This window comes from Oncorhynchus masou, chromosome 24, assembly GCF_036934945.1.
Source record: "Oncorhynchus masou masou isolate Uvic2021 chromosome 24, UVic_Omas_1.1, whole genome shotgun sequence".
Classification (NCBI taxonomy): domain Eukaryota; kingdom Metazoa; phylum Chordata; class Actinopteri; order Salmoniformes; family Salmonidae; genus Oncorhynchus; species Oncorhynchus masou.
In genome coordinates, this window is record NC_088235.1 from 18,302,254 (window position 1) to 18,320,002 (window position 17,749).

Consider the following 17,749-nt stretch of genomic DNA (forward strand, 5'->3'; position numbering starts at 1 on the left):
TAGGCCTATGAATTAGCAAAATCACACATGCTCGTGATCTCCCTCCCCACTTTTCCTATCTGCATAAACTGGTGGCTGGGGTAATGGTGCGTTCATGACAACTTGGAACTCGGAACTATTAATATCTACGACCGCCGACATCCGTGCGTTCATGCAAAGTGGGAACTCTGGAAAAAACTATTTCCGATTGGTAATCAAACTCGTAAATACAATTCGGAAACTCGCCCATCCTCCTAGAGCTCCTACCTCCCAGAGCTGAAGATTAATAACGTCACGAGGTCGTTTTTTTCGAGTTCCAAGTTGTCATGAACGAAACTTAAATTCCGTATTCTTGCCACTAGTTTCATACTAGCCTACGTCGCTGATATCACCAGGAGAACGCAGTGTCATGGTCACTCTATTATTCCCATTCTACCAGCTATAATAACCTAATGGAAAAAGTAGAGAGGTTACGAGGTAAGATTAAATGTAGCCTATATTGTTCAAACGTTTCAGACAGATATAGCCTACAAAAAAAATCGGCTTTCACATCATCCCTGTTAAAGTCAAACTTTGGGGGTGGGATGATTGCGAATGTGTCGTGTGTGACATAACTGTATTTAGGTTGCTAGTGCTTTTTCTCTTTTACGTTTATAGAACAGGATTAATTTGACTTGACTTCATTCTGCTATCTCCTTGCGAGTCGCAACTTTGTTTCGAGTATGTGGTCGTCGCGAATGTCGTGGCTACAAGCTATATGTTTGGTGTTTTTATGTTGTTTTGGTGATGCACACGGTGATACAGGTCACGCAAAGCTTGAGGTCCTCTACGATGAGCCCTAGTGCAGCCTAATTTTTTTTTTAGTAAACCGAGGGAGGCATTTGTATGATTACGCTATTTGTACGAATAATATTTCTAGTTCATTTACAAGTGTGTTTTGTCAATAGGACATTTCTAAACTGTGTTATCTGCTTGTCAATTCGTGGTATGTTATGGGGATAGATGAGGCATGTTTTAATGGCAGCGTGACAGTAAATATAATTTTGTCATGCATTCAGAAACGTGGTAAATACTTGTATTTATTTTATTTTGCACATTGTATTTGAATGAACATGCCAAGCCAAGAGGTGAATGAACCTGTGCATCACCTGCATATGGCATAATCATCTACTTTCTTCTCTCTTTTCCCTTGTATTCTGTCTGACAGGTAATCTGAGAGTAAAAATATCTTCAGAAGATTGTGTTTCCCAGCTGACGAGGACTGGCTGAGGATGATGAAGATGACGCATATACAGGGGACACACCAGCAGTGTCAGGGGCTGCAGGGACCTCTGTGATTGTTGACCCTACCTCATCCCTGATCTCCCCAGCTCTGCAGGGGCTCACCATGGCCACTCGGAGGACACCCTTGGTCCAAACCAGCTTGGTCAAAGACTTTAACCACTTCATTACCTGCTACCTGTGCAGAGGTTACCTGATCAAACCCACCACGGTCACGGAGTGCCTGCACACATGTAAGACACACACCCTATACTTCTCCATCTGTCTTTCAATTCATGGGCTTTATTGGCATTGGAAACACACTGCTCAAAAAATAAAGGGAACACTAAAATAATACATCCTAGATCTGAATGAATGAAATATTTGTATTAAATACTATTTTTCTTTACATAGTTGAATGTGCTGACAACAAAATCACACAAATGATCAATGGAAATCAAATTTATCAACCCATGGAGGTCTGAATTTGGAGTCACACTCAAAATTAAAGTGGAAAACCACACTACAGGCTGATCCAACTTTGATGTAATGTCCTTAAAACAAGTCAAAATGAGGCTCAGTAGTGTGTGTGGCCTCCCTACAATGCCTGGGCATGCTCCTGATGAGGTGGCGGATGGTCTCCTGAGGGATCTCCTCCCAGACCTGGACTAAAGCATCCGCCAACTCCTGGACAGTCTGGTGCAACGTGGCGTTAGTGGATGAAGCGAGACATGATGTCCCAGATGTGCTCAATTGGATTCAGGTCTGGGGAACTGGCGGGCCAGTCCATAGCATCAATGCCTTCCTCTTGCAGGAACTGCTGACACACTCCAGCCACATGAGGTCTAGCAGTGTCTTGCATTAGGAGGAACCCAGGGCCAACTGCACCAGCATATGATCTCACAAGGGGTCTGAGGATCTCATCTCGGTACCTAATGGCAGTCAGGCTACCTCTGGCGAGCACATGGAGGGCTGTGCGGCCCCCCAAAGAAATGCCACCCCACACCATGACTGACCCACCGCCAAACCGGTCATGCTGGAGGATGTTGCAGGCAGCAGAACGTTCTCCACGGCGTCTCCAGACTCTGTCACGTCTGTCACATGTGCTCAGTGTGAACCTGCTTTCATCTGTGAAGAGCACAGGGCGCCAGTGGCGAATTTGCCAATCTTGGTGTTCTCTGGCAAATGCCAAACTTCCTGCACGGTGTTGGGCTGTAAGCACAACCCCCACCTGTGGACGTTGGGCCCTCATACCACCCTCATGGAGTGGGTTTCTGACTGTTTGAGCCGACACATGCACATATGTGGCCTGCTGGGGTAATTTTGCAGGGCTCTGGCAGTGCTCCTCCTGCTCCTCCTTGCACAAAGGCGGAGGTAGCGGTCCTGCTGCTGGGTTGTTGCCCTCCTACGGCCTCCTCCACGTCTCCTGATGTACTGGCCTGTCTCCTGGTAGCGCCTCCATGCATTGGACACTATGCTGACAGACACAGCAAACCTTCTTGCCACAGCTCGCATTGATGTGCCATCCTGGATTAGCTGCACTACCTGAGCCACTTGTGTGGGTTGTAGACGCCGTCTCATGCTACCACTAGAGTGAAAGCACCGCCAGCATTCAAAAGTGACCAAAACATCAGCCAGGAAGCATAGGAACTGAGAAGTGGTCTGTGTTCACCACCTGCAGAACCACTCCTTTATTGGGGGTGTCTTGCTAATTGCCTATAATTTCCACCTGTTGTCTATTCCATTTGCACAACAACATGTGAAATTTATTGTCAATCAGTGTTGCTTCCTAAGTGGACAGTTTGATTTCACAGAAGTGTGATTGACTGTGTTCCCTTTATTTTTTTGAGCAGTGTATGTTAACATTGCGAAAGCCATTGATGTAGATAATTAATAATACAAATTTACAGAAAACATTACACTCTCAGAAGCTCCAAAAGAATAAAGACATGTCATATTGTGTGTGTGTGTGTGTGTAACAATTTGAAAATAAATATAGGTTGTATTTACAATGGTGTTTGTTCTTCACTGGTCGCCCTCTTCTTGTGGCAACAGGTCACAAATCTTGCTGCTGTGATGGAACACTGTAGTATTTCACCCAGTAGATGTGGGAGTTTATCAAAATTGGGTTTGTTTTCAAATTCTTTGTGGCTCTGTGTAATCTGGGGGAAATATGTCTCTCTAATATTGTTGTACATTTGGCATGAGGTTAGGAAGTGCAGCTCAGTGTCCACCTCCATTTTGTGCGCAGTGTGCACATAGCCTGCCTTCTCTTGAGAGCCAGGTCTGCCTACGGTGGCCTTTCTCAAAAGCAAGGCTATGCTTACTGAGTCTGTACATAGTCAAAGCTTTCCTTAAGCTTGGGTCAGTCATTCTGCCACTGTGTACTCTCTGTTTAGGGCCAAGTAGCATTCTAGTTTGCTCTGTTTTTTTGTTAATTCTTTCCAATGTGTCAAGTAATTATCTTTTTGTTTTCTCATGATTTGGTTGGGTCTAATTGTGTTGCTGTCCTGGGGCTCTGTCAGGTATGTTTGTGAACAGAGCCCCAGGACCAGCTTGCTTAGGGGTCTCTTCTCCAGGTTCATCTCACTGTAGGTAATGGTTTTGTTATGGAAGGTTTGGGAATCTCTTCCTTTTAGGTGGTTGTAGAATTTAACAGCTCTTTTCTGGATTTTGATAATTATAGGGTACCGGCCAAATTCTGCTCTGCATGCATTATGTGGTGTTTTACGTTGTACACTGAGGATATTTTTGCAGACTTCTGCATGCAGAGTCTCAATATGGGGTTTGTCCCATTTTGTAAATTCTTGGTTGATGAGTGGACCCCAGACCTCAACTATAAAGGGCAATGGGTTCTATAACTGATTCAAGTATTTTATTCCAGATCTTAATTGGTATGTCGAATTTGATGTTTCTTTTGATGGCATAGATGGGCCTTCTTTCCTTGTCTCTCAGCTTGTTCACAGCTTTGTGGAAGTTACCTTGGCCTAAATATCAACGCCAAAGATATGATGATTATTATTATATATATTTTTTGCTCTAGGGCAACAGTGTCGAGATGGAATTTGTATTTGTGGTGCTGGTGACTGGACCTTTTTTGGTACACCATTATTTTTGTCTTACTGAGATGTACTGCCAGGGCCCAGGTCTGGCAGAATCTGTGCGGGAGCTATAGGTGCTGCTGTAAGCCCTCCTTGATTAGGGACAAAAGTACCAGATCATCAGCAAACAGTAGACCTTTGACTTCAGATTCTAGTAGGGTGAGGCCAGGTGCTGCAGACTGTTCTAGTGCCCTCGCCAATTCGTTGATATATATGTTGAAGAGGGTGGGTCTTAAGTTGCATCCCTGTCTCACCCAACAGTCCTGTGGAAAAAAATTGTTGATTTTTGCCCATTTTAACCGCACACTTGTTTGTGTACATGGATTTTATAATGTTTAATGTTTTTCCCCCAGTACCACTTTCCATCAATTTGTATAGAAGACCCTCATGTCATATTGAGCCAAAGGCTTTTTTGAAATTAACAAAGCATGAGAACTTTGCATTTGTTTTGGTTTGTTTGTCATTTAGGGTGTGCAGGTTGAAGACGTGGTCTGTCGTACGGTAATTTGGTAAAAAGCCAATTTGACATTTGCTCAGTACATTGTTTTCACTGAGGAAATGTACGAGTCTGCTGTTAATGATCATGCAGATGATTTTCCCAAGGTTGCTGATGATGTATATCCCACAGTAGTTATTGGGGTTAAATGTGTCTCAACTTTTGTGGATTGGGTTGATCAGTCCTTAGTTCCAAATATCAGGGAAGATGCCAGAGCTAAGGATGATGTTAGTTTTAAAATAGCCAATTGTGTTTTGTTGTGTGTATATTTTATAATTTCATTGAGGATACCATCAACACCACAGGCTTTTTGGGTTGGAGGGCTTGTATTTAGTCCTGTAGTTCATTCAAATGTAATTGGATAATGCTGTGGGTTCTGGGAGTCTTTTTAATAGTTGATTCTCATATTTTGTATTTGTTCATGCATATTTTTTTGCTATTTGTTCTCAGTTTTCTTTCTTTAGGTGTTTGCATTCTTCATCAAACCATTTGTCATTGTTCATTTTTTTCGGTTTTCTGTTTCAATTTTTTTTGATTGGATGGGGAAGCTGAGGTCAAATATTCCGTTTAGATTTTCTTCTGCCTTGTTTACACCTTCGCTATTACAGTGGAACGTTTTGTCCAGGAAGTTGTCTAAAAGGTATTGCATTTGTTGTTGCCTTATTGTTTTTTGGTAGGTTTCCTTCCGTCTATAGCATTTCTTAATATTATTTCTCTGATCAGTTTTCTTTTCACTGTCCTGTATTAATTTGAACCCTGCTGTGCAGCAGGAAATGTGTATTCAAGGTTTAAAAAGGCTTCAAAACTTAATTTCCACTAACGTGTATCACAAATGTATCAACCCCTACTAAAATGTCCATTAATTATCATCCACCTAATAATTCATATGCTGCATTTTCCTGCTGTGAGGAAACTGGTCAAATTAAAATATTCTAACTTTCTATTGCTTCCTTCTATGTCCTCTCAGTCCATCCTCTCCCAAAGACTCTAAGCATCTTACATTATGTAATAGGATTTTTCTTGTTTTCCAGTTTGTAAGAGCTGCATCATCCAGCACTTTGAAGACAGTAATGACTGTCCCAAATGTGGCATTCAAGTCCACGAAACGAACCCTCTAGAGATGCTAAGGTACGACACATACAAACATAGTCCTTCAAACATTTAGCCTTCACTTTGCTTTGAATACTGCGAGTGCACTGTCAACACAAACCACTGCTTCCTCTTTATCTTTACCCTTCCTCTCACATCTTCACTGATCCTCTCCTTCTTCTGAGGTTGGACAATACTCTTGAGGAAATCATTTTCAAGCTTGTGCCTGGATTACGAGAAAGTGAGTTCTCGTCAACTAGGAAAAACCAAGATATATTTCTTAATGATATCCCAGTCAGTCAATCATTTCAGTCACTCTTTGGGGGAGTCATTAGATGTAGTGGGACTGAAATTACCTTGTATATCCTCTTTTCTTTATGATTGTGTGTGTTGACCAGAAGAGGGACAGCAGGAGATTGATTTCTGGAGGAAGAATAAGTCAAAAGAAAATTCACAAGGTATGGGATTAGTCTCAATTAAGGTCACTCTTACAAATTGTGCTGGGTCTTACTGTAAAATGTAATAAGTATGTTATTTGACATTAGTAGAGTAAATCATATATACTCTGAACAAAAATATAAATGCAACATCAAATTTGATTCGCACATGCCGAATACAACAGGTATTCGAATTCAACCTTAATGTGAAATGTTAAGAAATAATTTACTCAAAGAATAAAAAGTAACATAGGAAAATAACAAGGCTATATACAGGGGGCACCGCGACTGAGCCAGATTTCACTGCGTTCATATAAGGAAGTGTGTCAATTGAAATAAATGAATTAGGCCATAATCTATGGATTTCACATGACTGAGAATACAGATATGCATCGGTTGGACACATACCTTTAAAAAAAAAAGTCAGTATCTGGTGTGACCACCATTTGCCTCATGCAGCACAACACATCTCCTTCGCATAGAGTTGATCAGGCTGTTAATTGTGTCCTGTGGAATGTTGTCCCACTCTTCTTCAATGACTGTGTGAAGTTGCTGGATTTTGGCAGGAATTGGAACATGATGTCCTACACGTTGATCCAGAGCATCCCAAACATGCTCAATGGGTGACAGGTCTGGTGGTGTGTATGCAGGCCCTGGAAGATCTGGGACATTTTCATCTTCCAGGAATTGTGTACAGATCCATGCGACATTGGGCTCTGCATTATCATGCTGAAACATGAGGTGATGGCGGCGGATGAATGGCATGACAATGGGCCTCAGGATCTCGTCACGGTATCTGCATTCAAATTGCCATTGATAAAATGCAATTGTTCGTTGTCCGTAGCTTACGCCTGCCTACCATAACCCCACTGCCACCATGGGGCACTCTGTTCACAATGTTGACATCAGCAAACCGGTCGCCCACATGATGCAATACACGTGGTCTGCTGTTGTGAGGCCGGTTGGACGTACTGCCAAATTCTGTAAAATGACAGTACCTTCCATGTTTTCTGGAAGTCTCCCACATGCCTTTTTGGAGAACACCAAACATGTTTACTTTTCTTTTCTTTAAGCAATGGCTTTTTCTGGCCATTCTTCCATAAAGCCCAGCTCTATAGAGTGTACAACTTATAGTGGTCCTATGGACAGATACTCCAATCTCAACTTTGCAGCTCCTTCAGGGTTATCTTTGGTCTCTTTGTTGCCTCTGATTAATGCCCTCCTTGCCTGGTCTGTGAGTTTTGGTGGGTCTCCACTACTTTGTCCCTGACCTGTTTGGAGAGCTGCTTGGTCGTCGTGGTGCCCCTTGCTTAGTGGTGTTGTAGACTCTGGGCCCTTTCAGAACATGTGTGTGTGGTGTGTGTGTGTGTGTATTGAGAACATTTTACACTTAGATTGCACACAGGTGGACTTTATTTAACTAATTTTGTGACTTCTGAAGGTAATTGGTTGCACCATATCTTATTTAGGAGCTTCATAGCAAAGGGGGTGATTACATATGCATGCACAACCTTTCAGTTTTTTTATTTTGTTGAAGTTATAATTTTCATTTCACTTCACCAGTTTGGACTATTTGGTGTATGTCCATTACATGAAATCCAAATAAAAATCAATTTAAATTACAGGTTGTAATGCAACAAAATAGGAAAATCGCCAAGGCAGGATGAATACATTTTCAAGGCACTGTGTGTGTAGAGTTAATGTGGGTTTGGGTTGTTCGATAATACGAGGCTGTAATGTGGTGTATATTTTTGTTCAGTGTGTGTGTGTGTATACTGTATATATAGTGACTTCGGAAAGTATTCAGACTCCTTGACTTTTTCCACATTTTGTTAGGTTACAGCCTTATTCTTAAATAAAGGCCTATGTATGTAAATAAGATATTTCTGTTTATATATATATATATATACATTTCTAACAGTTTCTAAAATCCTGTTTTTTGCTTTTTCATTATTTGGTGTGTAGATTTCTGAGAATGATTTATTTAATCCTCTTTATATTATGGCTGTTCCATAACAATGTGGAAAAGGTGAAGGGTCTGAATACTTTCCAAATACACTGTGTATATATGTGTGTGTGTGTATATATATATGTATGAATATATTGTACATTACTTCTCTCTGCCCTGATTGCTAGTGTGATCTCCTAAAATCACCTGTGCTCTGCTATCCCACAGGAGATGGCCTTGGGTCAAAGAAGCTTGGGCTCAGTGATGAGGATGATGATGAAGATGACCAGGATTACCACAGGAGCGACCCCCAGATAGCCATCTGCCTCGACTGTCTCCACAACAATGGCTATGCTGCAGACAACACAGTGAAGGTGTGTGTGAATCATTTTCCTCTTCCCATGGGAGTGTTTCTTTCAATATACTCAGATTGCCAGTTCTGTTATTCTGTACTCTGTGTTCTATCTGAATGTAACATGGCCGTCCTTCTGTTATTCACCCCAGTGTTTATTGAAGAAGTTCATTCATTGCTCTAGTCGAGTCACAGTGGGAACCATCAAGAAGTTTCTCAGTCTAAAGTTAAAGCTTTCTAGCTCTTGTGAGGTAAGACCGCTACTACTGTTTTTATATTATAATGTACCTTAACTTCACTTTTATTTGAGGATGGGTTTAGTAAAGGGAATAATGTAAATAACGTGCCTTTTTGTGTTTTCTTGCGCATGTGTGCGCTTTTGTTTGTTTTGTGTGTCCAGGGTCATCTGGCAATTCTGGCAAATGCCAAATGGGCTGGACCATTTTTTTTAGTTGGGTGGGCTGGTTAGAGTTGACACACACACACACACATATATAACGTACAATGCATTCGTGAAGTATTCAGACCCCTTCACTTTTTCCACATTTTGTTACGTTACATCCTTATTCTAAAATGGATTAAATATAGTTTTTTTTCTCAGCAGTCTACACACAATACCCTATCATGGCAAAGCGAAAACAGAAATACCTTATTTACATAAGTATTCAGCCCCTTTACTATGAGACTTGAAATTGAGCTTGTGCTGTTTCCATTGATCAGCCTTGAAATGTTTCTCCAACTTGATTGGAGTACACCTGTAGTAAATTCAATTGATTGCACATGATTTGGAAAGGCAGACACCTGTCTATGTAAGTTCCCAGCCTCCCGAGTGGCCCAGCGGTCTAAGGTCTACAGATCCGGATTCGATTCCGGGCTGTGACCGACCGAGAGACCCATGAGACGGCACAGAATTGGCCCAGCGTCGTCCAGGTTAGGGGAGGGTTTGGGTGGCTAGGATGTCCTTGTCCCATCGCGCTCTAGCAACTCCTTGTGTTGAGGCCGGAAGCATGGGTGCTGACTTCAGTTGTCAGCTGTGTTGTGTGTTCTCCAACACATTGGTGCTGCTGGCTTCTGGGTTGAGCGGGCAGTGTGTCAAGAAGCAGTGCGGCTTGGCAGGGTCATGTTTCGGAGGACGCATGGATCTCGACCTTCGCCTCTGCAGAGTCCGTATGGCCGTTGCAGCAATGGGACAAGACTGTAACTACCAATTGGATATCACAAAATTGGGAAGAAAAGGGGGTAAAAAAGTACCATTAAAAAATTGATAAATAGATAGATATAGTGCATGTCAGAGCAAAAAAACAAGCTATTTGGTCAAAGGAATTATATGTAGAGCTCGGAGAGAGGATTGAGTCGAGGCACAGATCTGGGGAAGGGTACCCCCCCCCCCAAAAAAAAAAAAAAAAATCAGCATTTTTGGTCCCCAGGAACATAGTGGCCTCCAATCTTAAATGGAATATGTTTGGAACCACCAAGACTCTTACAAGAGCTGGCCACCTGGCCATAATGAACCTCTAGGAGGTGACCAAGAACCTGATGGTCACTCTGACAGAGCTCCAGAGTTCCTCTGTGGCGATGGTTGTCTTTCTGGAAGGTTCTCCCATCTCTGTAGCATTCCGCCAATCAGGCCTTTATGGTACAGTGGCCATACAGAAGCCACTCCTCAGTAAAAGGCACATGACAACTCGCTTGTAGTTTGCTAAAAGGCACATAATGACCATGAGCAACAAGATTCTCTGGTCTGATGGAACCAAGATGGAACTATTTTGCCTGAATGCCTTGAATGCCTTGCCTGAATGCCTTGGCATTGACACTTGTGTCACGTCTGGAGGAAATATGGCACCATCCCTACAGTGAAGCATGGTGGTGGCAGCATCATGCTGTGGGGATGTTTTTCAGTGGCATGTACTGGGAGACTAGCCAGGATCGAGGCAAAGATGAACGGAACAAAGTACAGAGGGATCCTTGATGAAAGCCTACCCCAGAGTGCTCAGGACCTCAGACTGGGCCAAAGGTTCACCTTCCAACAGGACAACAACCCTTAGCAAACAGCCAAGACAACGCAGAAGGGGCTTCGGGAAAAATATCTGAACGGTCCTTGAGTGGCCCAGCCAGGCCCTGGACTTGAAACTGATCGAACATCTCTGGAGAGACCTGAAGATATCTGTGCAGCAACGCTCCCCATCCAACCTGACATAACTTGAGAGGATCTGCAGAGAAGAATGGGAGAAACTCCCCAAATACACGTGTGCCAAGCTTCTAGCGTCATACCCATGAAGACTTGAGGCTGTAATCGCTGCCAAAGGTGCTTCAACAAAGTACTTAGTAAAGGGTCTGAATACTTATGTAAATGTTTTATTTCCATTTTATTTGATTAATTAGCAAACGTCTAAGTTATAGTGGTGAGTTGGATCTCCAGACAGAGGAACAGTTATAGTGGTGAGTTGGATCTCCAGACAGAGGAACAGTTATAGTGGTGAGTTGTGATGAAAAAAAAGAGGAGGACCATGACTCATCAGTCACTGGTACAGAAATGGTTGAGAAACGCTGTACTGTACTGCCAATGTTATGTGTCAGCACTACTGCCTGTGTCTACGTAGGGTCAGGGTGTATGTGTGGGGATGGGGCGTATGTATTAATGGTAACCTGTTGGTGATATGGGCTGGTGAGAATAAAATGCCAGAGCCGAATTCTTGTCCCAGTCCGCCCCTGTGTGTGTCCTCTCTCCCCAGCTGGATGTGCTGTGTAATGGGGAGATCATGGGGAAGGACCACACTCTGGAGTTCATCTACATGACCCGCTGGAGGCTGCACAGTGACCATGTGAGTCTGTTATGTCATTCCTTCCTGTTCTTTTCTCCACACTCCCCATGTCTCATCCAGTTCTTAGGTAACCTCTGTACTTCTCAATGCCCGGTTATTGATCATGTCAGGACATGCCAGAAAGAACATCTTCCACACCCACCCAAATTCCCAATACACCATGTCCATGTGAAATATGACATCATACATCTACAGTATAAACACCATGGGATTGTGTTATGTCATTTGCAGCGCCTTCCCTGCCCTCTGACCAACTGTCTTTACCTTCCCTGCCCTCTGACCAGCTGTCTTTACTTTCTGTGCCCTCCGACCAGCTGTCTTTACCTTCCCTGCCCTCCGACCAGCTGTCTTTACCTCCCCTGCCCTCCGACCAGCTGTCTTTACCTCCCCTGCCCTCTGACCAGTTGTCTTTACCTTCCCTGCCCTCTGACCAGCTGTCTTTACCTTCCCTGCCCTCTGACCAGCTGTCTTTACCTTCCCTGCCCTCTGACCAGCTGTCTTTACCTTCCCTGCCCTCCGACTAGCTGTCTTTACCTTCCCTGCCCCCGACCAGCTGTCTTTACCTTCCCTGCCCTCTGACCAGCTGTCTTTACCTTCCCTGCCCTCTGACCAGCTGTCTTTACCTTCCCTGCCCTCCGACCAGCTGTCTTTACCTTCCCTGCCCTCTGACCAGCTGTCTTTACCTTCCCTGCCCTCTGACCAGTTGTCTTTACCTTCCCTGCCCTCTGACCAGCTGTCTTTACCTCCCCTGCCCTCTGACCAGTTGTCTTTACCTTCCCTGCCCTCTGACCAGTTGTCTTTACTTTCTGTGCCCTCTGACCAGTTGTCTTTACCTTCCCTGCCCTCTGACCAGCTGTCTTTACCTTCCCTGCCCTCTGACCAGCTGTCTTTACCTTCCCTGCCCTCTGACCAGCTGTCTTTACCTTCCCTGCCCTCTGACCAGCTGTCTTTACCTTCCCTGCCCTCTGACCAGCTGTCTTTACCTTCCCTGCCCTCTGACCAGTTGTCTTTACCTTCCCTGCCCTCTGACCAGCTGTCTTTACTTTCTGTGCCCTCTGACCAGTTGTCTTTACCTTCCCTGCCCTCCGACCAGCTGTCTTTACCTCCCCTGCCCTCCGACCAGCTGTCTTTACCTCCCTGCCCTCTGACCAGCTGTCTTTACTTTCTGTGCCCTCTGACCAGTTGTCTTTACCTTCCCTGCCCTCCGACCAGCTGTCTTTACCTCCCCTGCCCTCCGACCAGCTGTCTTTACCTCCCCTGCCCTCTGACCAGCTGTCTTTACTTTCTGTGCCCTCTGACCAGTTGTCTTTACCTTCCCTGCCCTCCGACCAGCTGTCTTTACCTTCCCTGCCCTCTGACCAGCTGTCTTTACCTTCCCTGCCCTCTGACCAGCTGTCTTTACCTTCCCTGCCCTCCGACTAGCTGTCTTTACCTTCCCTGCCCCCGACCAGCTGTCTTTACCTTCCCTGCCCTCTGACCAGCTGTCTTTACCTTCCCTGCCCTCTGACCAGCTGTCTTTACCTTCCCTGCCCTCCGACCAGCTGTCTTTACCTTCCCTGCCCTCTGACCAGCTGTCTTTACCTCCCCTGCCCTCTGACCAGCTGTCTTCACCTTCCCTGCCCTCCGACCAGCTGTCTTTACCTTCCCTGCCCTCGGGTGGACATGGGGCAGTGGTGGAAAAAGTATGTAAGAGCTGTATATCCAAAAAGCAAAACAGCCAGACCTTTTATTTGGTTTGAGCTTGTGTTTCTCTGAAAGGTAACAGTCTTACAGATGCAAGAAGTGCTCAGATAAAAAAAATGTGGATTCTCAAATAGGCAACACTTGAAAATGCATCTCATACAGACAAAATATATTTATGCCTTAATTAATGAAGGAATATAAACAGTAATCGCAAGCATTTACAATCAGTCACTTTGCTTTAGAATGAACATCCTGTAGAAATTTATAGAACCCTATACATAATAAAAAATGTAGATGATGAGCTCATCACAATTACATGTATAGAACTGCACCCAACCTCACTGTAGGAATCTGAGGACATCACCACTGATTACTTGAAGTTGAAGAATGTATGGTTAATCTTCAGTAAAAACTGGTTTTCAAAGTTTCTGGAATCCAGCCTTGCTCTCCTGGGGCTGAAAACAAGTCCTGCAATGCTGAACAGCCTTTCACAGGCAGCTGACGCAGGTACGGGTGTGTTTAACCTCAGAGACAGGACACTGGGGGGAACTGGCCATGTCCTCACAACATCTAAATGACAGCCTTCTGTTCACTCTACCATTTCAATTATACTACTTCTCAATGCCTTGATGGTTAATGGCTACCATATAAACACTTAGAAATAAATCCCGACAGTGTTTTATAGATGCATATTGAGTAAGCCCCTAGGAATCATCAATTGCAGTAAAGTATGGACTGACTGCAGTTCAGAGAGAAATCATAAAAGTATTACTCAATGCTGTGCATCTGAATGTCCAATGCTGCCTCCTGTCTTATTTCAACTGTCAGCCTTAGGGATCTGGGATGGTTCACAGGAAAGTGTGTTCTCCTTAAAACACCATCCAGGAACACTTTGGCTTGAAGTCTGTTGAAAGGGGCAATTCTGTCTCGTGGCATCCATTCCTGTGAAATATGGGTCGTTTAATATGGAATGGCAAAGCTCATTAGTTAAATACGCTCTGCTTGTCAGAAGGTGCCAGCATCTACTAGGCTATTTACTTTTGCAAGTTGTCTTTTGAATAAACTTGAAGGTAACTGAGAATAAACAACACTAATGTCTCTTTCTACATTCTCCTCAGAGATATCCCATGGTCCTGGAGTACAGGCCACGAATAGACTTTGGCTGAACGAAGCCCTGGAAGCCTTCATAGACAAACAAAGCAAGGACTGGATGTACATGCAGCCAAGGCCAGGAACTCTGTCCTTCCAAACCTTTCTGAACTTCTCTACATTTGACCATTTGTTTTTTCTTTCTCATTTGGTTTCATTTAGTTGCGTCCTTCGTTGTTGAACATTCTGTGTCCTTCGTTGTTGGAACATTCTGTGTCCTTCGTTGTTGGAACATTCTGTGTCCTTCGTTGTTGGAACATTCTGTGTCCTTCGTTGTTGGAACATTCTGTGCTTGTGGCCAAAGTGATCTTCAAGACAAGTAACGAAAGACTAGCTTAGCTGAAACATGGGTGTATGAATATATCAAAGTTGTATTTACTCCCAACTCCAAGGGCTTCCACCCAATGCCTGACTAAAACATGTTTTATGTCCTTTATAAATGCACATAACATATCCACAGATTTGCCCACCATCAATCAATTAGGGAAATTTGCCTGTGACAGGGCACCTTAATAATGTTGTCAACAAGTTTCAAAGAGTCTAAACCGAAGCCCATTCGTCTTCATTCTGTTCCATGCTCAGTTAATAACCAGTCTGACAAGCTGCTGAAATCTACAAACGCTCTCTGGCAGAGGCTGGGCAACCTGCAGGATTGGGAGAGAAACATTAAGCCTCTCTCTCTCTTTCTCTGTCACACACACTCAACCCATACTGCGGTGTGATTACCCTGGCTCCTGCCAATCTCAGACTTGTGCTAATAGCTTTTTTGGCCCCATTCTGAGTGAGGAGGTATTACATTTCAGTTTTTCAGATTGATCATAGTATGTTTAGACTAGAGATCTACTATCTTACATGTTTTTAAAGGGAAACTAATGGTGTGTACATTTCATATTGTTACTAGACCTTTGATCTCAATGTGTTTTATGAAATAGATGACATTACAACATGAGAGTAAGATATATGTATTATGGATCTTGGATATATTTGATCACAGAACATCTTTGTGCACTGTACGAGCTGGTTGGCCATAAAGCTTATTCTATTACCGTTGAGGTGTACTGAAGTGGTCTCTTTCAGAGTAATTCAGTATAGAGAGTATACGGTATCTGCTTCCTTACGTAGTCATCTCATGTTTAGCCTCTGTTGATATGATTTATATGTGAAGAACATTGAGGTGAAGACACGCTGTCCATCTGCTGAAAAATAGGATGTATTTTGGAAACATGTACATATTCTTATTGGTTAATGTGTTATGCTGCTTAGAATATATTTTTGAAATGTTCTGCCTCAATGATTCTTGAGAGCTGTGAAGAAAAATAGTTCATATCTGTATTTGATTTATAATTATTATTCATGAATAAATTAAATGTTTTGTATTCTACCTACTGTCTTGATTTAAAGCTACAATCTGTAGCTACAATCCTTTTTGGACAACCTGACCAAGTTCACATTGACAGATTTATAACTCACGTCTTTCTCATTGAAAGCAAGTCTAAGAAGCGGTAGATCTGCTTTCGGTGCGCTATTTCTATGCTTCCCATTCCTACATTTAATTTTTGCCTTTTACTTCAAACAGCTTAAAATACAATATTTCACAGTGGTTTAGATGGTATAATGAAATGATTGTTCTCTACACAATTACTGCTTGGTTTGACATGAACTGAAATTATGCAAACCAGGAAATGGTGTATGAATTTCTTCAATTTCCATTGAGTTTTTCTGGTTTGCTCGGGCTTTGGGCCTGTTGTCAGGATAAAGGACTGATGCTTTCACCAATACTCATGTTTACGTTGAATTAGCAACTTGTTATATCTAATCTACTATTCTGTTTCCTCCTTTTGAACGCCTTGAAAGTATGTTTCATAGGTTTATTACAAAGTGCTCCTGCCCAAACTAGTGAGCCCCTTCCTGGTCGGTCCAGTTGGAAAGACTACGATTTACCTGCTTTGTTTGTCTGGCTGGACAGGCAGGAGGATAGTGTTTCTAGATCAGGGATGGGCCCACTTTCCCCATCCCTAGAAAACACAGCTGATTTTAAACTAATTGCTTTCTAAACTGAAGATCATGATTAGTTGATTGTTTGAGTCCAGTGTGATAAATGGGGCTGGAGCAAAAGTGTGACAATTAGGCACCTAATCCATGAATGGTTGTGTGTTTGTTCTGGATGTTGTTGCTGACACTTAGTCTCCGGTAGGGGAGTGTCATTGCATTCTGGGATGAGTTTGAGAACGGTTTCTTTCTTGCCTATATTAATTGGAATCCAAGTAGGACATCTGTTCAGGACATCTCTTGACATCTGTTTAGTGTTCAGTTGGATTTATATCTGACAACTTAATTTTCTCTCTCTCGTCAGCTGTCCGTGTCGTACTTCCTGCTCATCAGGGAGCTTTAAGGTCAGAAAATACTGTATACATGTATCTAGGCCAAAGTTCCCTACAGGCTTCATACTGTACGTTTTGTACATTCACTCCGTGCCAGCGGGCATTTGGGTCTGGAGGATATAGGGAACATTATATTTGCCCCATTGAGTCTGTAAGATGTCTCAAGGGTCCTAAAACCCCTCAATACAATATCTTGTGTAATTTTGTTTGTGACTGTGATACAGTGGTGGGCCGTCAGGGCCAGCAAGGCCTTCTCTGCTGGCCTAAACATCATCAGAATATAATTTTTTTTAAATATATTTTCCCACAAATATGTATTAAATTATTCCCCAGAGTAAGAGTTACACTCTTCATTTCATAGCGTTCCTCTTGGTTGCACTGCTTCCAGCCCCAGGTTGACATTTGGAGGGCTGGTCTTTATGTTAGATATTTTATCCAATCATATTCAGCCATCATGTGTTGCCAGGGGTCTAAAATCTGCCCCCAGGCCTTCAGAATCAACAGTGCGGGCGCTTGTAGCTTAAAGTGACTGGAAGTTAAAATTTAGTGTCAACCAATCAGCTTTAGAGTTGGCTATTGTACGCCTGCTGGCTGGCTCCATTGTTACACAGGAGCCAGCTAGCAGGCGTAGTGCCTGCACGTCTTTTGATTGGATTACCAACTAGGAAACAAATTAATTTGCATACTACTAAACTTTTAGGAGAAGATATCGATTTGGTCGAGGATATAATTATAACGCCATTCTCAGGACAAACTTTTCAAGAAAAGTTAGACATTGTCAGGAGAGGTAGACGCAGACGCTACAAAGACAGTTTAGGTGTGTTTTATCTCACATTAAGAAGGATCTATGTGAATGATATGTATTAAAGGTTCAGCCACTTCTATCTGTGGTGCAACACTGCTAATCTTGGCTTCATCCAATGGATCATAACTACCAATGACATGTCATTCTACCCTTTACACTACCCATCTATCAACACAGTTACCATCTCATGTTATGACCTATGACCTCAATCTGCCTTTAATCATAAGGTCACGTGTTTGGCTACCGT

The 17,749-nt window shown here is 43.1% G+C and overlaps 1 protein-coding gene across 1 annotated transcript; it reads left to right on the forward strand.

Moving 5' to 3' along the window:
* Positions 1 to 326: 326 nt before the first annotated feature.
* LOC135511876 (polycomb group RING finger protein 5-B-like) lies at positions 327 to 15,692 on the forward strand. Its single transcript, XM_064933379.1, has 9 exons — positions 327 to 456; positions 1,187 to 1,493; positions 5,868 to 5,964; positions 6,111 to 6,166; positions 6,324 to 6,383; positions 8,539 to 8,684; positions 8,815 to 8,913; positions 11,395 to 11,484; positions 14,286 to 15,692. The coding sequence occupies exons 2-9, from the start codon at positions 1,367 to 1,369 to the stop codon at positions 14,331 to 14,333; spliced, it is 723 nt and encodes a 240-aa protein (XP_064789451.1). The 5' UTR covers positions 327 to 456; positions 1,187 to 1,366; the 3' UTR covers positions 14,334 to 15,692.
* Positions 15,693 to 17,749: the final 2,057 nt, after the last annotated feature.

What these genes read in the sequence shown, in the direction of transcription:
- LOC135511876 (XM_064933379.1), top strand. Translation starts at nt 1,367, where the DNA reads ATGGCCACTCGGAGGACACCCTTGGTCCAAACCAGCTTGGTCAAAGAC. An exon ending in AACCCTCTAGAGATGCTAAG is followed by an intron (nt 5,965 to 6,110) that starts GTACGACACATA and finishes CCTTCTTCTGAG; the next exon opens with GTTGGACAATACTCTTGAGG. An exon ending in GGAGGCTGCACAGTGACCAT is followed by an intron (nt 11,485 to 14,285) that starts GTGAGTCTGTTA and finishes CATTCTCCTCAG; the next exon opens with AGATATCCCATGGTCCTGGA.